General features: G+C 37.0%; 1 protein-coding gene across 3 annotated transcripts in view; it reads left to right on the top strand.

The window, feature by feature from the left end:
* The window catches only part of ACVR1C (activin A receptor type 1C), a gene marked incomplete at both ends in the record, with an annotated part of 83,530 nt that overhangs the window by 28,720 nt on the left and 30,052 nt on the right, over window positions 1-24,758 (top strand). For all 3 annotated transcript variants that reach the window (XM_082630317.1, XM_082630316.1, XM_082630315.1), the window contains one exon: window positions 14,934-15,164. In XM_082630317.1, coding sequence (XP_082486443.1) covers window positions 14,934-15,164 — 231 coding nt within the window. The remainder of the gene's footprint in view (window positions 1-14,933; window positions 15,165-24,758) is intronic.

The raw sequence follows: 24,758 nt of genomic DNA, 5'->3' as shown, positions 1-24,758 counted from the left end.
GATCCACTCACCCACTGAAATATGTGCGTGGATTTGGAGGTACAAACCTGTCCTTCACTGGGTGCTCATATTTCTGACCCCAGCTCTCTATCTATGATAGATAGGGTAACCTAAAAATTACTTATAATGAGAATTGTGACCTGAGCTTAGGGCAGAAGAGGGCTATAGAAAGCTAAAGGGTTCTTTAGAAAGCTAATCTACTTCCTGACCTTATGATATATCGGATGAGGAGTCTAAGATGTGGAGAGGTTGAGAAATTTGTCTGAAGTCTTAGGTGGTTTATGGTAAAGGTGGGCTGAAACCTCAGGTTTCATTTAGTGCTGCTTTATTTTTTCATATTTATTTATTTTATTCTCTTTATTTAATTAATTTATTTATTTTGGCTGCGTCGGGTCTTACTTGCAGCATGCAGGGTCTTCGCTGAAGCATGTGGGATCTTTCATTGTGGTGTGCGCTCTTCATTGTGGCACGTGGGCTTCTCGCTAGTTGTGGCTCAGGCTCCAGGGCACGTGGTCTCTGTAGTTTGCGGCATGCGGCTCTCTCACTGAGGCACGTGAGCTCGGTAGTTGTGGCACGTGGGCTTAGTTGCCCCTTGGCATGTGGGATCTTAGTTCTCTGACCAGGGGTTGAACCCGCGTCCCTTGCACTGGAAGGCGGATTCTTTACCGCTGGACCACCAGGGAAGTCCGTTTAGTGCTGCTTTTGGATTGAGGACATTCAGAATAGCTAATATTAGAATTCAAGATGTGCTGGACTTTTCCTAAATTGAGCTCTACAACTGGAGGTGAAAGCGGTTCACCTAGATAGCATCCCTCCTGTTAGGGTGGTTCTGCTCCTTCTCAGCCATGAGGATGAGGCCTCCTGGAACAGGGAATATAATTGCCACTTGCACAAAGGAATGGTTTTCCGTTGTGCTGGGTATACATTCCTATATTTAAGGAGTTATACATTACTTTGGATACAGCCGGGCAAATATAATTTCTAGAAGTTGAATTTCTGCTTAAAGCTCATTTAGCCAAAAAGTTTGCTTTTATATTGCCCATATTTTATTTGTTTATTTAGCATCTTTATTGTAGTATAATTGCTTTACAAGGTTGTTGTTAGTTTCTGCTGTATAACAAAGTGAATCAGCTATATGTATTCATATATCACCATAACCCCTCCCTCTTGCATCTCCCTCCCACCCTCCCTATCCCACTCCTCTAGGTGGTCACAAAGCAGTGAGCTGATCTCCCTGTGCTATGCAGCTGCTTCCCACTAGCTATCTATTTTACATTTGGTAGTGTATATATGTCAATGCCACTCTCTCACTTCATCCCAGCTTACCCTTCCCCCTCCCCGTGTCCTCAAGTCCATTCTCTACGTCTGCATCTTTATTCCTGTCCTGGCCCTAGGTTCATCAGAACCTTTTTTTTTTTTTTTAGATTCCATATATATGTGTTAGCATACGGTATTTGTTTTTCTCTCTCTGACTTACTTCACTCTGTATGACAGACTCTAGGTCCATCCACCTGAATACAAATAACTTAGTTTTGTTTCTTTTTGTGGCTGAGTAATATTCCATTGTATATATGCTCCATATCTTCTTTATGCATTCATTTGTCAATGGACACTTAGGTTGCTTCCATGTCCTGGCTATTGTAAATAGTGCTGCAATGAACATTGTGGTACATGACTCTGAATTATGGTTTTCTCAGGGTATATGCCCAGTAGTGGGATTGCTGGGTTATATGGTAGCTCTATTTTCAGTTTTTTAAGGAACCTCCATACTGTTCTCCATAGTGGCTGTATCAATTTACATTCCCACCAACAGTGCAAGAGGGTTCCCTTTTCTCCACACCCTCTCCAGCATTTATTGTTTGTGGATTTTTTGATGATGGCCATTCTGACCGTTGTGAGGTGGTACCTAATTGTAGTTTGGATTTGCATTTTTCTAATGATTAGTGATGTTGAGCATTCTTTCATGTGTTTGCTGGCAACCTGTATATCTTCTTTGGAGAAATGTCTATTTAGGTCCTCTGACCATTTTTGGATTGGGTGTTTTTTTTTTTTTTTTTTTTGCGGTACGCAGGCCTCTCACTGTTGTGGTCTCTCCCATTGCGGAGCACGGGCTCCGGACATGGAGGCTCAGCGGCCATGGCTCACAGGCCTAGCCGCTCCGCAGCATGTGGGATCTTCCCAGACCAGGGCACGAACCCGTGTCCCCTGCATCGGCAGGCGGACGGACTCTCAACCACTGCAGCACCAGGGAAGCCCGGTTGTTTGTTTTTTTGATATTGAGCTGCATGAGCTGCTTGTATACTTTGGAGATTAATTCTTTGTCAGTTGCTTCATTTGCAAATATTTTCTCCCATTCTGAGGGTTGTCTTTTCATCTTGTTTATGGTTTCCTTTGCTGTGCAAAAACTTTTAAGTTTCATTAGGTCCCATTTGTTTCTTTTTGTTTTTATTTCCATTCCTCTAGGAGGTGGGTCAAAAAGGATCTTGCTGTGGTTTATGTCATAAAGTGTTCTGCCTATGTTTTCTTCTAAGAGTTTTTATAGTGTCTGGCCTAACATTTAAGTCTTTAATCCATTTTGAGTTTATTTTTGTGTAGGGTGTTAGGGAGTGTTCTAATTTCATTCTCTTACATGTAGCTGGCCAGTTTTCCCAGCACCACTTCTTGGAGAGGCTGTCTTTTCTCCACTGTATATTTCTGCCTTCTTTATCAAAGATAAGGTAAACATATGTGTGTGGGTTTATCTCTGAGTTTTCTACCCTGTTCCACTGATCTATATTTCTGCTTTTGTGCCAAAACCATACTGTCTTGATTACTGTAGCTTTGTAGTATAGTCTGAAGTCCAGGAATCTGATTCCTCCAGCTCCATTTTTCTTTCTCAAGATTGCTTTGGCTATTTGGGGTCTTTTGTGTTTCCATACAAATTGTGTATTTTTTTGTTCTAGTTCTTTGAAAACTGCCATTGGTAGTTTGATAGGGATTGCATTGAATCTGTAGATTGCTTTGGGTAGTATAGTCATTTTCACAATGTTGAATCCTCCAACCCAAGAACATGGTATATCTCTCCACCTGTTTGTATCATCTTTAATTTCTTTCATCGGTGTCTTATAGTTTTCTGTATACAGGTCTTTTGTGTCCTTAGGTAGGTTTATTCCTAGGTATTTTATTCTTTTTGTTCCAATATAAATGGGAGTGTTTCCTTAATTTCTCTTTCAGATTTTTCATCATTAGTGTATAGGAATGCAAGAGATTTCTGTGCATTAATTTTGTATCCTGCTACTTTACCAAATTCATTGTTTAGCTCTAATGGTTTTCTGGTAGCATCTTTAGGATTCTCTATGTATAGTATCATGTCATCTGCAAACAGTGACAGTTTTACTTCTTCATTTCCAATTTGGATTCCTTTTATTTCTTTTTCTTCTCTGATTACTGTGGCTAAAACTTACAAAACTGTGTTAAATAATAGTGGTGAGAGTGGGCAACCTTGTCTTGTTCCTGATCATAGTGGAAATGGTTTCAGTTTTTCACCATTGAGAATGATGTTGGCTGTGGGTTTGTCAACATGATCTTTATTACGTTGAGGTAAACCCCCTTTCCAGAGGGTTTTTTATCATAAGTGGGTGTTGAATTTTGTCAAAATCTTTTTCTACATCTATTGAGATGATCATGTGGTTTTTCTCGTTCAGTTTGTTAATATGGTGTATCATATTGACTGATTTGCATATATTGAAAAATCCTTGCATTCCTGGGATAAACCCCACTTGATCATGGTGTATGATCCTTTTAATGTGCTGTTGGATTCTGTTTGCTAGCATTTTGTTAAGGATTTTTGCATCTATGTTCATCAGTGATATTGGCCTGTAGTTTTCTTTTTTTGTGACATCTTTGTCTGGTTTTGTTATCAGGGTGATGGTGGCCTCGTAGAATGAGTTTGGGAATGTTCCTCCCTCTGCTATATTTTAGAAGAGTTTGAGAAGGATAGGCGTTAGCTCTTCTCTAACTGTTTGATAGAATTTGCCTGTGAAGCCATCTGGTCCTGGGCTTTTGTTTGTTGGAAGATTTTTTTTTTTTTTTTCTTTTGCGGTACGCGGGCCTCTCACTGTTGCGGGCCTCTCACTGTTGTAGCCCCTCCCGTTGCGGAGCACAGGCTCTGGACGCGCAGGCTCAGTGGTCATGGCTCACGGGCCCAGGGCATGTGGGATCTTCCCGGACCGGGGCACGAACCCGCGTCCCCTGCATCGGCAGGCGGACACTCAACCACTGCACCACCAGGGAAGCCCTGTTGGAAGATTTTTAATCACAGTCTCAATTTCAGTGCTTGTGATTAGTCTGTTTATATTTTTCATTTCTTCCTGGTTCAGCCTTGGAAGGTTGTGGTTTCTAAGAATTTGTTCATTTCTTCCAGGTTGTCCATTTTATTGGCATAGAGTTGCTTGTAATAATCTCTCATTATCCTTTGTATTTCTGCAGTGTCAGTTGTTACTTCTCCTTTTTCATTTGTAGTTCTATTGATTTGAGTCTTCTCCATTTTTTTCTTGATGAGTCTGGCTAATGGTTTATCAATTTTGTTTATCCTCTCAGAGAACGAGCTTTTAGTTTTATTGATCTTTCCTATTGTTTCCTTCATTTCTTTTTCATTTATTTCTCATCTGATCTTTATGATTTCTTTCCTTCTGCTGACTTTGGGGTTTTCTTGTTCTTCTTTCTCTAATTGCTTTAGGTGTGAGGTTAGGTTGTTTATTTGAGATGTTTCTTGTTTCTTGAGGTAAGATTGTATTGCTATAAACTTTCCTCTTAGAACTGTTTTTGCTGCATCTCATAGGTTTTGGGTTGTCGTGTTTTCATTGTCATTTGTTTCTAGGTATTTTTTGATTTCCTCTTCTATTTCTTCAGTGATCTCTTGGCTATTAAGTAGTGTATTGTTTAGCCTCCATGTGTTTGTATTTTTTGCAGGTTTTTTTCCCTATAATTGCTATCTAGTCTCATAGCGTTGTGGTTAGAAAAGATACTTGATACAATTTCAATTTTCTTAAATTAACCATGGCTTGATTTGTGACCTGAGATATGGTCTCTCCTGGAGAATGTTCCATGAGCACTTGAGAAGAAAGTGTATTCTGTTTTTTTTGGATGGACTGTCCTATAAATATGAATTAAGTCCATGTTGTTTAATGTGTCATTTAAAGCTTGTGTTTCCTTATTTATTTTCAATTTGGACGATCTGTCCATTGGTGAAAGTAGGGTGTTAAAGTCCCCTACTATGATTGTGTTACTGTCAATTTCCCCTTTTATGGCTGTTAACATTTGCTGTATGTATTGAGGTGCTCCTTTATTTGGTGCATAAATATTTACAACCGTTATATGTTCTTCTTGGATTGATCCCTCAATCATTATGCAGTGTCCTTGTCTCTTGTAATAGTCTTTATTTTAAAGTCTCTTTTGTCTGATATAAGAATTGCTACTCCAGCTTTCTTTTCATTTCCATTTGCATGGAATACCTTTTTCCAGCCCCTACTTTCAGTCTGTATTTGTCCCTAGGTCTGAAGTGGGTCTCTTGTAGACAGCATATATATGGGTCTTGTTTTTGTATCCATTCAGCCAGTCTATGTCTTTTGGCTGGAGCATTTAATCCATTTACATTTAAGGTAATTATTGATATGTATGTGCCTATTACCGTTTTCTTAATTGGTTTGGGTTTATTTTTGTAAGTTTCTTGTGTTCCTGCCTAGAGAAGTTCCTTTAGCATTTGTTGCAAAGCTGGTTTGTTGGTTCTGAATTCTCTTAGCTTTTGCTTGTCTGTAAAGGTTTTAATTTCTCTTTCGAATCTGAATGAGATCCTTACTGGGTAGAGTAACCTTGGTTGTAGGTTTTTCCCCTTCATCACTTTAAATATGTCCTGCCAGTCCCTTCTGGCTTGCAGAGTTTCTGCTGAAAGATCAGCTGTTAATCTTATGGAGATTCCCTTGTATGTTATTTGTTCCTTTTCCCTTGCTGCTTTTAATATTTTTTCTTTGTATCTAATTTTTGATAGTTTGATTAATATGTGTCTTGGCATGTTTCTCCTTGTATTTATCCTGTATGGGACTCTCTGAGCTTCCTGGACTTGATTGACCATTTCCTTTACCATATTAGGGAAGTTTTCAAGTATAATCTCCTCAAATATTTTCTCAGACTCTTCCTTTTTCTCTTCCTCTTTTGGGACCCCTATAATTCGAATATTGGTGAGTTTAATGTTGTCCAGAGGTCTTTGAGACTGTCCTCAATTCTTTTCATTCTTTTTTCTTTATTCTTCTCTTTGGTAGTTATTTCCACTATTTTATCTTCTAGGTCACTTATCCATTCTTCTGCCTCAGTTTTTCTGCTATTGATTTCTTCTAGAGAATTTTTAATTTCATTTATTGTGTTGTTCATCACTGTTTGTTTGCTCTTTAGTTCTTCTAGGTCCTTGTTAAACGTTTCTTGTATTTTCTCCATTCTGTTTCCAAGATTTTGGACCATCTTGACTATCAGTACTCTGAATTCTTTTTCAGGCAGACAGCCTATTTCCTCGTCATTTGTTTGGTCTGGTGAGTTTACCGCTTGCTCCTTCATGTACTGTGTATTTCTCTGTCGTCTCATTTTGCTTAACTTACAGTGTTTGTGGCCTCCTTTTTGCAGGCTGCAGGTTCACAGTTCCCACTGTTTTTGGTGCCTGCCCCTAGTGGCTAAGTTTGGTTAAGTGGTTTGTGTAGGCTTCCTGGTGGAGGGTACTGGTGCCTGTGTTCTGGTGGATGAGGCTGGATCTTGTGTTTCTAGTGGGCAGGACTGCACCTGGTGGTGTGTTTTGGGATGTCTGTGAACTTACTATGATTTTAGGCAGCCTCTCTGCTAATGGGTGGGGTTCTGTTCCTGTCTTGCTAGTTGTTTGTCATGGCATGTCCAGCACTGTAGCTTGCTGGTCATTGACTCAAGCTGGTTCTTAGCCTTGAGACGGGGATCTCTGGGAGAGCTCTCGCCAATTAGTATAACATGGGGTCCGGAGGTCTCTGGTGGACCAATGTCCTGAACTCGGCTCTCTCACCTCAGGGGCTCAGGCCTGACACCCGGCCAGAGCATGAAGACCCTGTCAGCCATACGGCTCAGAATAAAAGGTAGAAAAGAAAGAAAGAAAGAAAAATAAATAAAGTTATTAAAATAAAAAATTAAAAAAAAAGAAGAGAGCAACCAAACCAATAAACCAATCCACCAATGATAACAAGTGCTAAAAACTATACTAAAAATAAAAACAGACCGACAGAACCCTAGGACAAATGGTAAAAGCAACCCTATGCATACAAAATCACACAAAGAAGCATACACATACACAGTCACAAAAAGAGAAAAAGGAAAAGAAAAAAAAAATATATATATATATAAAGAAAGGAAGTGAGCAACCAAATCAATAAAAAAGCTATCAATGATAATAAGCTCTAAATACTTAATAAACATAAAACCAGAAACAAATTAGATGCAGAAAGCAAACCCCAAGTCTACAGTTGATCCCAAATCCACCGCCTCAATTTTGGGATGATTCATTGTCTATTCAGATAGTCCACAGATGCAGGGTACAACAAGTCGATTGTGGAGATTTAATCCGCTGCTCCTGAGGCTGCTGGGAGAGATTTCCCTTTCTCTTCTTTGTTTGCACAGCTCCTGGGGTTCAGCTTTGGATTTGGCCCCGCCTCTGCATGTAGGTTACCTGATGGCATCTGTTCTTCACCCAGACAGGAGGGGGTTAAAGGAGTGTCTGATTCGGGGGCTCTGGCTCACTCAGGCCGGGGGAAGGGAGAGGTATGGAATGTGGGGTGGGCCTGCAGCGGCAGAGGCCAGAGCCTGAGGCGCGCCATGTGTTCTCCTGGGGAAGTTCTTCCTGGATCATGGGACCCTGGCAGTGGTGGGCTGCAGAGGCTCCCGGGAGGGGAGGTGTGGATAGTGATCTGTGCTTGCACACAGGATTCTTGGTGGCTGCAGCAGCAGCCTTAGCGTTTTATGCCCATCTCTGGTGTCCACACTGATAGCCGTGGCTCATGCCCATCTCTGGAGCTCTTTTAGGTGGTGCTCTGAATCCCTTCTCCTCACGCACTCTGAAACAATGGTCTCTTGACTCTTAGGCAGTTCCAGGCTTTTTCCCTGACTCCCTCCCAGCTAGTTGTGGCGCACTAGCCCCCTTCAGGTTGTGTTCATGCAGCCAACCCCAGAGATCCCAACCTCTCCCTGGGATCTGACCTCCAAAGCCCGAACCTCAGCTCCCAGCCCCCACCCTCCCCGGTGGGTGAGCAGACAAGCATCTCAGGCTGATGAGTGCTGGTTGGCACCGATCCTCTGTGAGGGAATCTCTCTGCTTTGCCCTCTGCACCCCTGTTGCTGCACTCTCCTCCATGGCTCTGAAGGTTCCTCCCACCCCGCCCCAGCCCATCTCCACCAGTGAAGGGGCTTCCTAGTGTGTGGAAACTTTTCCTCCTTCACAGCTCCCTCCCAGAGGTGCAGGCCCCATCCCTATTCTTTTGTCTCTGTTTTTCCTTTTTCTCTTTTGCTCTACCCAGGTACATGGGGAGTTTCTTGCCTTTGGGGAAGTCTGAGGTCTTCTGCCAGCATTCAGTAGGTGTTCTGTAGGAGTTGTTCCACGTGTAGATGTATTTTTGATGTATTTGTGGGGAGGCAGGTGATCTCCACCTCTTACTCCTCTGCCATCTTGAAGGTCCTCTGCCCATATTTTATTAAAGCTACTTTCTTTTTCTATTCTATTTTTCCTTACCATTAAGAAAGGAAAATGTTTTGAAATGACCATATGACAAAAAAATAAAATTTTGAAAAGGAATAGAAAGGGTCAAAGAATTTCCATTGCCCTGTCTAGCTTTACTTCACAGACATTAGTGCCAGTCGTCCTTGCTCCTTTCCTGTTACTGTCCTTTTCATATTCAGCACACTGATGAGCTTGAGTTGTTCTTTTTTAACTCAGAAGTCTGCAAATGATGAAAGGCAGCAGGTCAAACCTGAGACAGTTTTCTGAATTAAAAAAATATTTTGCATTTTATGTCCCGCTCCCAAATTAGGGAAATTGAATCACCTAATTTCTGGAAAAGAGGAAAAGGTATGTGTCAGAAATTTATGTAAGGCACTGGCCAATAAATATTTTAGCATATAACCCCCAAATGTAGGAAACCAGTTTATTGAAAATAGTATCTAATTCAAAACACTAATATTCCCCAACCAAATATTAGTAAGAATAGCACACAAACACAAGTGATACATTTGGTTCTTTTTTGTAGTCTTATGAACATTTATTTTCTGGTTGATTAGAAATATGCACATCCTTTGGTTTCATGTGGGTAACAGATGTCTTGGCTTTTATAGACTAATTGGCAAAAAGGGGAAGAAGAGGATAATTAAAAGGGTAGGAGGAGGCACAAGAAAAGTGCAGTCTTCCTTGTGGGGAAAATCTAATAGACCTCCTTATTACGGGTAATTACCTCCTTCTTCAACTTCATTTGCTATCCCTTTCCATATGACTCAAGTACAGTATAATGGGAAAGTATAAAATAAAGAAATGTACCTCTGACCTGTTGTCTGCTACCAACCAGTTTTATCCTGTCATAGAATATTCTAGTGTAATTGATTCAATAGCATAATTTTTTTAAAAAACAAAATATGAATGCATGTCTCATCTCTAATGGCAACCTATGTTTTAATTGGTAACACTAGGGATCTATGTTCAGTCTTGCATTTTTCATTTCTCACCAATCCACTATGTGCAAGACTGAATATGTTTGTAGGTTGTGTATTAGATATACATCTTAGGTTCATTTTAGTTTGCTGTTTGTTCTCTGTCAGTGCTACAGTACAGCCAATTGACTTGGAATAAATGAGGACATTTAGCAATTGTTTGAAGCCATTATCATCAACAAATTCTCAGTTTTGTCAGTGTTTTCCATCATGCAAGATTTAAAGTAAATGTGTCACTTACTATGTCTTAACTGTATCAGTTTGGTCTGTATTATTCTTCTGATTGGTGCCTTTTACTTTAAATTGAAGGAGATTTTTTTTTTTTTTTTTTTTTTTTTTTGCGGTACGCAGGCCTCTCACTGTTGTGGCCTCTCCCGTTGCAGAGCACAGGCTCCAGACGCACAGGCTCAGCGGCCATGGCTCACGGGCCCAGCCGCTCCCCGGCATGTGGGATCTTCTCAGACCAGGGCACGAACCCGTGTCCCCTGCATTGGCAGATGGACTCTCAACCACTGTGCCACCAGGGAAGCCCTGTAATCATTTTTATAAGGAGCTAGTAATGCTTCCAAGAGAAAGTATCAGATTATGTACTTAGAAACTTACACTTAATACAAAACTTAAACAAACTGAAAGGTAAGGTTATTTATACTAGATGTAAGGCACAGGATATTGACTTTTATTTGACCACTTGTCTCCTCAGAAAATATGTAGGTAGAATTTATTTAAAAAGATAATTAGGACAATAAAGATCAAAATATCAGTTGTCCATTGTTAAGTAATTATTAATTTCTTTTTGCTGTATTAGAATTAAATTTTATTCTAAAAATAAAATATTTTCTTGTATATAAAATATAAATTTTATAATAAGTTATGTTTTATTCACCATTGCTAGAAACTGGTGAGGTGAGAGGATGGTTTCTGTACCCATCTTTTTTTTTTTAAATATCAGCTTTGGTAGGATAGAGACAACATTGTTTGAGTAGTCTGATGACTGCCACATAAATTCAGTCACTTGATCTTTTTGAGCCTCATTTCATTATCTGTAAAATGGAGAGAGTGGCAACTAATTCCCATGGTTGCACTGGGAATTATACGCAATGATAAGCACACATGAAACTAACATATGTTTAGTTATTGAGTACTTTATGGTTGTCTCCACTCATTGGACCCATATCCCTTAGTTACTTGCCTTGATTTCCAGGCTAGGCTTCTCATGGAAATAGAAAATTGAAGGAGACTCTGATGAAGAGTCTAGTAACAAATGGTTTGAGACTGTGTGTCAGAAGAGTTATTCTTCCCAACTTCAGCCCCTTAAAATATGAGATTGAAGAATAACCACAGTGGGGTAGGTTTTTTAATTGTAAAAGAGTTTTCCATATTTTGTAATTGTAAATTTCCATAAGTTGTAAATTCATAAAATTGTAAAATGTTGGCACTCTACGAGACTTCAGGATTTCTAGACCCACTGCCCCTCCCTTGGTTAATTTCCCATTTTTCAGAGGAAGGCACTGAAGCCCTATAAAGTTAACTATCTTCTCCAAAGCCAATCAACAAGTGAGTGACAGAGCCAGGACTGGAAACTTGGTCTTTTCCTGAAATCTTTATCTGTACTATCACAAGACCACCCTTCTTTGTGACCACTGGGGATCTAGCCTGGACCATTAAAAGAATAAGAACATTCAACTCACTCAGCTGTGCAGAAAGAGATGAATTTCTTTGTTATGCTTTTTATTTTTATCCTTTATTGGAGTATAATTGCTTTACAATGTTGTGTCAGTTTCTGCTGTACAATGAAGTGAATCAGCTATATGTATACCTATATCCCCTCCCTCTTGGACCTCCCTCCCACCACCTCCCCCATCCCACCCATCTAGGTCGTCACAGAGCACGAAGCTGAGCTTCCTGTTCTTTATAGCATGTTCCTGTTAGCTATCTGTTTTATGTATGGTAGTGTATATATGTCAGTCCTAATCTCCCAATTCGTCCCACCCTCCCCTTCCCCCACTGTGTCCACATGTCCATTCTCTACATCTACATCTCTATTCCTACCCTGCAAATAGGTTCATCTGTACCATTTTTCTAGATTCCACATATATACATTAATATCTGGTATTTGTTTTTCTCTTTCTGGCTTACTTCACTGTATGACAGACTCTAGGTCCATCCACATCTCTACAAATGACCCAATTTCATTCCTTCATATGGCTGAGTAATATTCCATTGTATATATTACCACATCTTCTTTATCCATTCATCTGTCATTGGACATTTAGGTTGTTTCCATGTCCTGGCTATTGTAAATAGTGCTGCAATGAACATTGGGCACATGTGTCCTTTTGAATTATGGTTTTCTCAGGGTATATGCCCAGTAGTGGGATTGCTGGGTCATATGGTAGTTCTATTTTTAGTTTTTTAAGGAACCTCCATACTGTTCTCCATAGTGGCTGTATCAATTTACATTCCCACCAACAGTGCAAAAGGGTTCCCTTTTCTCCACACCCTCTCCAGCATTTACTGTTTGTAGATTTTTTGATGATGTCCATTCTGACCCGTGTGAGGTGATACCTTATTGTAGTTTTGATTTGCGTTTCTCTAACAATTAGTGATATTGAGCATCTTTTCATGTGCCTCTGGCCAACTGTATGTCTTCTTAGGTGAAATGTCTATTTAGGTCTTCTGCCCATTTTTTAATTGGGTTGTTTGTTTTCTTGATATTGAGCTGCATGAGCTGTTTGTATATTTTGGAGATTAATCCTTTGTCCATTGCTTCATTTGCAAATATTTTCTCCCATTCTGATGGTTGTCTTTTCATCTTGTTTATGGTTTCCTTTGCTGTGCAAAAGCTTTTAAGTTTCATTAGGTCCCATTTGTTTATTTTTGTTTCTATTTTCATTACTCTAGGAGGTGGGTCAAAAAAGATCTTGCTGTGGTTTATGTCAAAGAGTGTTTCTCCTATGTTTTCCTCTAAGAGTTTTAAGCCCAGAGATAAACCCACACACATATGGTCACCTAATTTATGACAAAGGAAGCAAGAATATCAATGGAGAAAGGACAACCTCTTCAATAAGTGGCGCTGGGAAAACTGGACAGCTGCCTGTAAAAAATGAAATTATAACACTAGCTAACACCATACACGAAAATAAGCTCAAAATGGATTAAAGACCTAAATTTAAGACTGGACACTGTAAAACTCTTATTAGAGGAAAACATAGGAAAAACACTCTTTGTTATGCTTTTTAAATGGTCTGTGCACATTAGTTCATTCCGTCTTTATGGATTACAATGTATTTTGATTGTTTCATAGGACCACCAGCTTTAACTCCTCCAGTAAAAGAAGACAGAGTCACTAATATTTACATAGTAATTCCTATGAACCAGGCATTATTCTTAGGACTTTATGTAGATTACCTATTTTATTCTCCATAATGACACCATGAGGAGGTATATCTCAACTTTCATATAAGGGTGTGGAAGCACAGAGGAGCCAAGTAATAGCCAAGATTATTACCAGGATTTGAAGGCTTTTGTCAGGTTTGAATCAGAAGGTGCTAGAGAGAGGGAGATTCCACTGTCAGAAGATGCCTGGGTGGATGGATCTTTATTATATGAGCTCTCTTTTATGCAAGGAGAGTGACTTAAAACATTTCCAAATCACCTAGATTTTATATATCTAGCTCTACTGAGTCCCAATCAGTCTACCTTATTAGGTTCTACCATAGCACATTAATATCAACAAAAGATTATATTTATTTATATTGATAACCACTAGAATAAATAGAAGAGTAAGCTATTATGCTTGATCCAATGTTGATAAAAAATGGTATTTTATTTCATGATTGTAAGTCCCTTAGCATGTAGTAATAAAAATGTTTGTAGGGATGGTATTTTACTGTTCAAGAACAATTATCAAAAGAAGAGATAATTTCTGTTGATCACTATGTGGTTTGTTCTTTCTTACACATGCAGTTATATAGGAATATTATCTATATTGCTTACACTGGTATTTGAAGTTGAGTATAAAAATAGCCATTTATGTATCAAATATTTTACAGGTATAAAATCAGCTCCAATTTGAGCAATTAGAAATTTAAAGACTTTAATTTGAGAAAAAAAGATTGTATGGAAAAACGTTGGACATTCAGAAATTGCAGGGTGCTGTTACGATTTAACAAAACCTTCATTAAAGTAATGATACAAAAGGCTTATTCGGCATTGTTCTATTTAAAAACAATTTAAATAAAATTTGAATAAATTACTCACAATCACTGGACTATTCCAGTGGTTGACGTGATGACAGATATTTAACATCAGAACAGAAGTACTCTACCACTTTGAACATGTGAGTTAACGTGGGGTGTGTGTGTATATGTGTGTGTGTGTTTATTAAGTAGGGAATGTTGAGAAAACTTGAGAAGGAAACAGATTAATTTAGCAAAGTCTAATTTTTGAAAGTTTTATTGATGCGAATATATTAAATTCTACTATTGATGTGTTTTGCTCTACTGAATAGATGTGTTCATTAAAGAAAATTGCCTGAAAGTCATGGTCTATGTTCAAATGACTCTCATTCTGAGATGTATTCTTTAGCGAAGAGGGGGAAGTATAATGGCTCGTCAATGCCTTAAAGGTAACTGTGACAATACAATAATGTTAAAGAATCACAGAATATAAATGTGAAGAGTCACACTATTTTTTAAAGCTCTAAATATCTATGGTTAGGTTTGGGTTTAGCACATTCGCTTAACAGTTTAAAGGAGAAATTGTAAATGAACAGAATACACTGGACTGTTCAGTTACTTAGCTCCTGTAACAACACTTATGTGCTACAAGTGATGCTGGACAGCGCCCCTAGGTTGCTGTGTTACTATATCCTAGCATTTCATAGGAGCTATTGATTTAGGAACGAGCTGGTTGAGCTTAAAAAGGAGGGATTTACACCATGGATGAGAAAATTGTTTCAAAATGTAGTAACAACTGAAGAAATTGCTTGTAAAAATATAAGCAATAGTAAATGATGATTGGGCAACCCTTCTGATAAAACACGTTGCAGAGAGGGAGTAACAGCTTTAGCATGTGTGTCTATCTAGTACTATTTAAACCCTCTCTCAAACTTCATAAAGATTGAATTTCTCTATTCAAGTATTATGAAATAAATTTGCATTATAGCTTCCTAAAGCTTTTTGCCTTACCTTTTCCAGGTTTGAAGTGTGTTTGTCTTTTGTGTGACTCTTCAAACTTTACCTGCCAAACAGAAGGAGCATGTTGGGCTTCCGTTATGTTAACCAACGGAAAGGAACAGGTGATCAAGTCCTGTGTCTCTCTCCCAGAATTAAATGCGCAAGTCTTCTGTCATAGTTCCAACAATGTTACCAAAACGGAATGCTGCTTCACAGATTTTTGCAACAACATAACTCTGCACCTTCCAACAGGTAAAGGGTTTATCTTTGTTCATGCCAAATTTAATTGTACTCTTGGAAAGTTATATACACATGATAGAAATCAAACTGTTTTATGTTTCTTTAAATAAGAAAATCTGTTTTACAGTTCTCTCTCTCCCTTTTTTTGGTTTTGGTAAAAATCTCTAGAGCCTAGTTGAGGTTGATTTTTAAAAAATTGCACAAGACTGTCAAAACATTGACAGCAGCATAACAATTTTGAAGAAATCTGTACACATGAGTTGTATTTTTTGAAGTAATTAATGAACCTAAAGTAAAATATAAATTTTTATGGATTCTCTTAAAGGAAAGAAATTAAAATGTATACCAAGAAAAAAGAAGAGAAAAAAGAGCAAAACAAAAATAGTAGATTGCCAACTTTTATGGAGACAGAATCTTTTTTTCATGGGTAACTTCTGCATATCTTCTTTGCCTACACTCAAGTGAGAGCACTCATTAACAGAAAGACAGATAGAATGGAATTTGACCCTTCATTATTGTGCAAATATATTCTTGCCTTTCCCCCAATTTCATGGAGTTTTATCCTAATTTACAAGGTACAAAAATCTTAATCTGGCCTTTTATCAATAATCTGGAGTCTGAAATTTTGGGGGCTAGTAAGAGGCAAGTAATTCAAATTAAAAACTAATTTATGACATGAAAATATCCTGCTTGTAGATTTTTTTAGTATGTTAATATCTATACACAAATACATATTCTTCCTCACAAATGAACATTTACATGTACTGTTATCCAATCTCAGATGTTCATATATCACCATATTCTAATATAGTATTTTTAACCTATTATTATTATTTTTTTAAATAAATTAAACTGTTCTCCCCCTTTTTTACTGGAGAACGTTTATGCAAAAACTTGACATTACTTCTACAAATGAAAAACCAATTTACTTGCCATAAATAAAAGGTAACTAAGTAAATAAACAAACAAATGTACTGACTGCATTACAGTTAGGTATTTTGTATTTTCTTTTTGTTTAAAAGAGAAGACAGTGGTGTTACAGACATACTAACATGAAATGAGTCCTTCTGATTCATAATCAGAAAAACTAAGAGAACTAGAGGAGAAATTCTTGTGTGATTCCATGTTATTTAGTATCATGTTGGTTTTCCACTCCAATTAATCTCAAGAACCCTTAAAAGTCATTTAATGAACCACCCCTAATACTTGTCCCATTCTTTGCGAAACACTACTCTGAAGCATTATCCTATGTGTTACAACCTCAGAAGTCATACTTGGCATATTTCATCCCCCAAAGCTACTAGGAGTCTTTGAGTTTAGACCACAGTTGTTTTGTCTCAGATTCCATAGACCTCCTTGGTTTGATAGTGATCTGGTATCTATTCTGATACCAGAATTTTTCTTTCCTTATATCTTCTCCCCTGGTTTTGGTGGACCAGAGAACCCTAAAATGAAGGTCCCCTATATTTGATGCTAGTCTTCCCATGACCAAGATCCAAAAGATTAAGGAGGGGAAGGAAAGTCTCCATATTAGGCTATGGCAATGACCTCTTTAATGTGTCTTCTCAATAAAGAATTATTCATAAGACCATGTTCTGCCAGTCAGTATGGGTACAAGACAGTACTTTGACTGCAACAAAAGGTCTTGGAGGACAAAATGGTTCACACGCAGTTGGGCAAATTAAAGGTGCTTAGCGCAGCTAGGATGTGGGTCCTTCCCAGCCCAACTCTAAACTCTGTCTAACTACTGAGATGCCTATGTTCTACCTTCAAGTCCACTTGGAAACCAGACTTTCTCTTTAAAAAATCAATTTTATTGAGATATAATATAGATATAATGAAATGCACACATCTTAAGTGTACAGTTTGATGTGTCTTGACACATACATTTATGTAACTGCCACAACATTTCCATTACCTCAAAATGTTCTCAGTCAATCGCCACTTTCACCAGGGCTGGGAAACTGATCTATTTTCTAATAGCTGTAGATTAATTTTTACTGGAGTTTCACATAAAAGGAGTCCTATGGAAGATATAATTTTGCACTTGGCTTCTTTCACTCAGCATGTTTTTGAGATTTATTCATGAAGTTGGGTATATCAGCAGCTTGTTTCATTTTTACTGCTGGGATCCCACTGTATGTTTTGTTCTTTTTACACTTTCATCCACAATGGGTATTCAGGTTGTTTTCATTTGGGGGCTGTTACTAACAAAGCTGCGATGAACAATTGAGTACAAGTCTTTGGAGATATGTTACCTTTCTCTTGAGAAAATACCTAAGAGTGGAATTGAATGGTCAAATAATAACAATACGTTTAATTTATAAATCTAATCTCCCAAATAGTTTTCACACTGCTTATACCATTTTGTATCCCCAACAGAAATGTATGATAGTTCCATTTGATCCATATTTTTGTCAGCACTTGGTATAATCAGTCTTTTTAATTTTGGCCATTCAAGTGATTATATAGTGGTATTTCATTGTGGTTTTAATTTTCATTTCCCTAATGACTAATGATGATAAAGTATTTTTTCTTGTGCACATTGGACATTTGTGTTTCTTTCTTTATAAAGTGTCAAATATTTTGCATATTTAAAAAATTGGGTTATCTTCTTATGGTTGAATTTAAGAGTTCTTTATATATTCTGAATACAAGTCCTTTATCAGATATGTATATTATAACGATTTTCTCTCATTCTGTGGATTGACATTTTGCTTCCTTGAAGGTGTCTTTTGCAGAATAGAAGATCAAAATTTGATGAGGTATATTTTATCTTTTTAAAAATTATTAATGGTTCACATATTTCGTGTCCTGGGAAGTCTTTATCTATCCAAAGGTCATAAATATTTTCTTTTATGTTTTCTTGTAGAAATTTTAACATTTCAGCTTTTACATTTAGGTCTATGTTCAATTTAAATTTAATTTTTGTTATTATGTGAGGTTAGGTGGAGTTTTATTTTTTCCACATGTATATGAAGTTGTTCCCAGCATCATTTGTGGAAAAATCTATCCTTTCAATTACTTTGACCCTTTGAATGAAAATAAAGTGACCATGTATATGTGGGTATATTTCTGGACTCTATATGTCTATACTTATGTCACTATCAAACTTTCTTGATTATTGTAGCCTTATAGTAAGTATTAAAATCAGGTCGTATGACCCCTCCAACTTTGTTCTTTTTCAAAATTGATTTGGCTATTCTAAGTCCTTTGAATTTCCATTTAAATTTTGGAATCAGTTTGACAATTTTCACAAAAATATGATGATGAAATTTTTATTAGATTGAGTTGAATATGGATTATTTGGAGAAAATAGTCATGTTAATAATATTAACTCTTTTGATCCATGAACATAGTATGTTTTTCCATTTATTTGGTTTTTCTTCAGTTACTCTTAGTGTATTGTAGCTATCAGAAAATAGGTCTTATACATATTTCCTTGAATTTATCCCTAAGTATTGCATGTTTTTAGATGCTACTATAAATGGTAGCATCTACCATTTTAATATATCAATTTCTAAATGTTAACTGCCAGTATATGAAAATAAAATTAATTTTGTATATTGACCTTATATCCTGTAAGCTTGTGAAAATAGCATATTAGTTCTAATAGCTTTTAAAAAAATTCTTTGGCATTTTCTACATACAGAATAATCTTATCTGTGAGTACAGACAGTTTTACATCTTCCATTCTGATCTCTGTGCATTTTACTTCTTTTTCTTGTTTTTTTGCACTAGCTAGGATACTAATATGATGGTGAGTAGGCATGGTTAAAAATCCTTGCCTTTTTCCTGGTTCTAGGAGGAGTGCACTCACTCTTTTACCATTAAGTATGAAGGTTTTTTTGTAGATCCCTGTTATCAACTGAGGAAATTTGCTTTTATTGCTAGTTCTGGGAAAGTCTTTTTTAAAATCATGAATGAACATTAACATTTTTCAAGTATTTTCATGGATTTATTGATATTATAACATGACTTCTTCTTTAGTCTACTGATATGATGGATTGTCTTAATTGGCTTTCAAAGTTTACTTATAACAGGGAAGATATGTATTATCTAGCCAGTTAATTAATATGTCTACAAAAAATGCTATGTGACATTTAATTGATATAAAATTTCTTTACATAAACTAAAAATTTGTTTCTTTTAGTGACATGGGTATGGTAAATTGACATTGAATTGAGTAGGATTGCATGTGCAGTCATCTTGTGTTAGGTTGTTCTCTCTGTGAGGCAGCACTGAATGGTTATTAGCTGTGTTTGGAACAGCAGCTGTTGGAGAGGAGTTGGGAACCTCTAGGCTGAGCTGTGATACAGCCAGTGCCAAGAACTCTGCTGTTTTTGTGTCATCAGGTGAGTGTGATTGATATCCCCTGCTCTGCCTAGTAGGAATTTATCAATTTCAAATGTGATCACATGTATATGAAATATATAAAAGCACTCTGAAAAGTAGACAGTGTGATATTTCCATAGTACTTAATACTCTGCATCACATTCGTGGGTAAAATGGTAGAAGAAAAGGTTGGGAGGTGACCAGAACAGGTTGGAGAAACTCTGGGACTTCCCTTTTCAGTTCCAGCTGGAAGCTAAGTGGATCCTTGCGTCTTGGCTCTTTCATTCATCACCCCAGACTGTGGTGTCATTTCTGGATAACTGACTTCATGTAGGTACAGTAACCCACTCTTGTCATGTTTCAGCTGGCTCTTTTCTGTCCTTAGGTCCTGTTTGTGATGATTGGGCTCTTGCTTTGTTTCTTTGTGACAAACTTCCTACCTTGAATACATCTCATGACTTTTTTCTCCCCCCTTCCTCTCCCTGATGGTGTCCTAGTAACTCAGTAACTGGAGATCTGTAGGCACAAACTCTTGCCCTCCTAAAAATCCTCTTAAGTGTTTGATTCTAATTCTTAAAACCTTAGACTAGCAGCTTTCTTACAGCTTTCCATTGTGGCACACAGAAAGAAACACATTTTATATAATTTCCCCCAACCCACATGCACACACATCTGAAACAAGAATTTCACAAAATATTCTTACCCATAAAATGTACAAGGTACTCTGTACTCTTTCATTAAGTAAAAATGCTGATCAGACCCCATAAGTTGTTTACATATTTACAGTTTAAGAGAGACTGTTTTAGTTGTTATTTAAAATGTGGTAATTTTAAATGCAGCAAGGACATTTATTATTTTAATTAACTAGTTCAACAAACTATTAAGAATCTGGTTACTACTTTAATTTACAATGTTTTTCTTTTAAATGGCCCTTTAAAACCTTCTTACCCATTCATTTATAATACTAAATTGGATTAAAGTTGAATTAATTCAGATCATTGTAAGCAGGATTTGATTTAGATCACATTAAATTTGATCACTTGCCCTTAAAAAAAAGTACTTCTTTGTTTCACATTGCATGTGGGTTTAATTTTCAGGAGTTAATTTTTTTGATAGAAGTAATTTTATAGTTTAGTAGAAATATAACATTAGAAAAATTGCTCATTTCCCTGAAGCTTATTGTAGTAGATATCTTTGATGTCACTGGAGTGACCTTCCAAGTTCAACTATTATCACAAATATTTAGAGGGCTTTTTTCTAAGTAAACTTGAAAGGCAACAACCATTTCCAAAAACAGGCATGTATTTGACTAGTGCTTGGAGTTCATGTCTCTACTAATAGTAAATATGTTGTTATTTTCATTATACAAACATACTGAATATTTAAATATTACAATTAAATATAGGCTATGTAAATCAGTTAAGCAAGAGAAACATGTATTTTATATAGTGTAACCTAATTTCTTATTACTGTTTATTTTTAGACCAGATAAAAATAGCTCTTTTAAACTCCAAAAATATCTGCCCACCTTTCTGTATTCTACTTGTCTTGCCCTGACTCCAGTGACTTTAGATCTAGTACTCTCAGGCTTCAGTAAATTTCCTGCACAGGAACTCATGCAGATTGGCCACTCACAGCTTCCTCTGAAATTAGGAGAGAAGCCACTTTGGTGGGAAAAATTCACCTCAAAAATAAATGATGTATTCTTAGCTCTTCAAGATCATTTCCACTTCAATAAAAAAAGGACTTATTTACCCAAATTAGTGCATACTTTTGGGGTGGAGGATGGGGAGGGGGGTTGTTTTCAGGGTAAACAAACAAATAATAAGTGAAAAAGTTCCATTCTTTTGGAAAATGTTCCAAAAGATGTTTGGGGTGTGTGTCCCTATAATGGGTTCTGTCTGTGAGCCCTCTAATAAGTTCTCACAGTTTCTTTACTGATTTTGTGTAAGTTGGGCCTTTTGTATCTATTCTTCAAGCTTCTTAAACTGTTTTCCCTATATTTTCTAATATTTGAGTCTCTGATAATTAATTAATAATATCTACAGCTTCTATGAGTTTGAATCTGCTGACTCATATTCTGGGTGGCTACTTTCCTTGCGTGTTTTGTAATTTTTGATTGTGAGTTCATGTTTTGAGAATCATATCTGGAGGAAACTTTTGATGCCTGTATTTAAAATATGTTCCTCCAGAGGAGATTTATATTAGCTACTGTCAGGTATCTGGAAGTGCTACCAACTCCAACCCATTCAGTGTTTTGATTAGGTTTTTTTTGGCCAACATACACCATGAATTCTGGCTCTAAGCCTGCCTATATGGATGCACACTTATGGTGAGGACCTCTCAGAGAGATTTGGGTTTTCTTTTTGCTCTACCCAAAGTCAAGGTTGAGACAGACAAATAGATGAATATACACCCTGTCTCTCTCTGCAGAAATTTTCTATTTTGTTTTATTTTCAATGTAATGCCATTCATATTTGACTGATTTATACCAGGATCTCTGATCTGACCTTTCACAATTTCAGGAACCATGTTTTATTTCCTGATCTTGTTATATAATCTGATAAACTAAGCACTTAACTACCAAGAACTGGCAGATGCCTCCAGGGTAAATGACAGTCCCAGTGCTCAGATACCTCCTTGGATTTGCATTTTATTTTTGGCTGCTGAGCAATTCATTAATTTTCCTACCAGGTTAATCATATAATAGAAAAAAGAGTTTTTCATTTATATTTTATTCAGCATTTTTGTGTGTGCTGTACTAAGAAGGGCTCTGTGGACATCTAAAGTGTAACTTGGCAGAAGTGGAAACTCCAGGATGGTTTATTTTTGAAATGATGCTGGCATAATTATCTATCCATCTGGAAGAAAACAGGGCTGTACCACAGTGTCATACCATATACAAAAATAAATTACAGCTTGATTAAATATCTAATTGTGAAACATAAAACAAGTTAAATGTCAGAGGAAAATTTAGGGAAAAAAAGGGTTTTTATGACTTTACAGTATGGAAGCTGTTTTTAAGTAAGACAGGAAATCCAACTGCTGTAAAAGGAAAAGACAGATATAATTGACTACAAGCAAACTAAAATAAAAATGAATAATAAAAGATAACATAAATAAAACCAAGATAAGTGAAATATGGGATAGAGATATTTGTAGCATATATGACTGGAAAAAAATAACTATTTAAAAGATAAAGAGCCTCTGTGTCTGTGTGTGTGTGCATGTGCACATGCCTGTGTACATGACAAGGGAGAAAGTGGAAAGAGAGAGAAGGAGAGGGGGTGCTAAATGAAAAATTGGGCAAAAAACACACATGGAAATTTTACAGAAGAGAATCTTCAAAGTGGTCAAGTATTGAAAAGATGTTCAACAAAACTAATAGCTGGGGAGGTGCAAATTAAAACAACATACTATTATTTTCCACCCACTGGATTGGTAAAAGGTAAAGGAGGATGTTTTCAACTAAAAGTATCAGAAACTTAGATAATATCTTAACCAGTGAAGGAGTTCATAGCCTCAGCATGACAAGAAATCTGGAAGTAGTTTCTTTCTATGATTTGTTAACAAAGAGACTCAACAGTGTCAACAGCCTATTTCCAGTTTTCTTTTTATGTGAATTGGTGAACACCATTATTGTTTAAGACATTATTATCTAACTTCTGATACTCTTATCTAGTACATTTTTTTCCTCATGTGTATCTGCTTTTTCTAACAAGGGAAATGTTGGGTTTTGCTATTAGCAATCTCAAGATTCAGGGAAGGCAAAAGTAAAAAAACATGATTTGCTCAGATTGGGTCATCAAATAGAAACTGCCATGTTTAGCAGAATTATCAAAGGTCTCTTTCCTTATTGCAAGTTTAAACCAGATGTAAATACATCTCCTTCTAACCCCAGGGAGGAGGCTTGGGTTTATTACTAAGCAGAGCAGGGGAAAAAAAGAAATAATGGAAAGCAACAACTTTAAAACAAACCAAAAACCTAATTCTTGAGAAGCTGTGGACATAGCATAGCCATCACATGGATTTCAAACCTGAGTTTCCATTGTCTAAGTGGTACTTTCCAGAAGAAAAACTTTTTAAAAGTATACCCAGACTAATAGTGTCCCCAGTTGCCTGCCAGAAGAAAGTTCAAACTCTCTGGAGAAAGGCACTTTAATATTAGGTCTCAAAGAGACACAACAAACGCTTTTTCAAGGACATGAGAAGTACATAATGAAGAACAAGCACTCCAAGCTTACAGAGGTTCAAAGCAGCATGAGCATCAGCCAATAGAAGAGAGCACAAAGTTTCATATATTGGAATTATCAGACAATAATTATAGAGTAGCTATTCTCTGTTTAAAAAAACAAAAGGCAAATTTGAAAACATTTGTTAGAGAATAGGAAATTATAAAAAAAGACCTAACAGATTTGAACAATATTGAAGAAAACTTTTTAAAATTAAAGATACAATAACAAAAATTAGAAACTTAATGTATAGGTTTAACAACAATTTGTATAACAACAACTGAAGAGAGAATTAGGGATCTGAAATACGGGCCGAAGAAACTATTTTGTATTCAGTAATAAAGAAAATACATAATGGAAAATATGGAAGAGAGGGTGACAAATAGAGGAAAGTATAAGAAGGTTTGATATGTGCTTTTACATATACCATGCATATATTACACTAATAAAAATGTTGACATATTACTATCAGGCAAAATTAACTTCAATGAAAAAAAAATTACTAGAGTTAAAAAGTTCACTTTTTAATGATTAAAGTTTCAATTTACCAGGGATTCTTTTCTTTTAATTTATTTTTGGCTGCATCGGGTCTTAGTTGTGGTACACAGGATCTTCGTTGAGGCATACAGGATCTTTCGTTGTGGTGCGTGGGCTCCTCACTGTGGCACACAGGCTTCTCTCTAGTTGTGGCATGCACGTTTTCTCTTCTCTAGTTGTGGCACATGGGCTCCGTGGTGCAAGGGTTCCAGAGTGTGTGGGCTCTGTAGTTTGCGGCATGCAGGCTCTCTAGTTGAGGTGCGCGAGCTCAGTAGTTGTGGCACGCGGGCTTAGTTGCCCCGCAGCATGTGGGATCTTAGTTCCCTCACCAGGGATCAAACCTGTGTCCCCTGCATTGCAAGGCAGATTCTTTACCACTGGACCACCAGGGAAAGTCCCTACCTGGGATTCTTAATAAATTTAAATTTCTGTGTACTTAAGAATATGGTCTCAGACTTTCCTGGTGGCACGGTGGTTAAAAATACACCTGCCAGTGCAGGGG

Source organism: Mesoplodon mirus (genome assembly GCF_964341445.2).
Source record: "Mesoplodon mirus genome assembly, chromosome: 8".
Lineage (NCBI taxonomy): Eukaryota > Metazoa > Chordata > Mammalia > Artiodactyla > Ziphiidae > Mesoplodon > Mesoplodon mirus.
The sequence above is the reverse complement of the archived record's forward strand: the minus strand, read 5'-3'. Positions and strand labels throughout refer to the sequence as shown.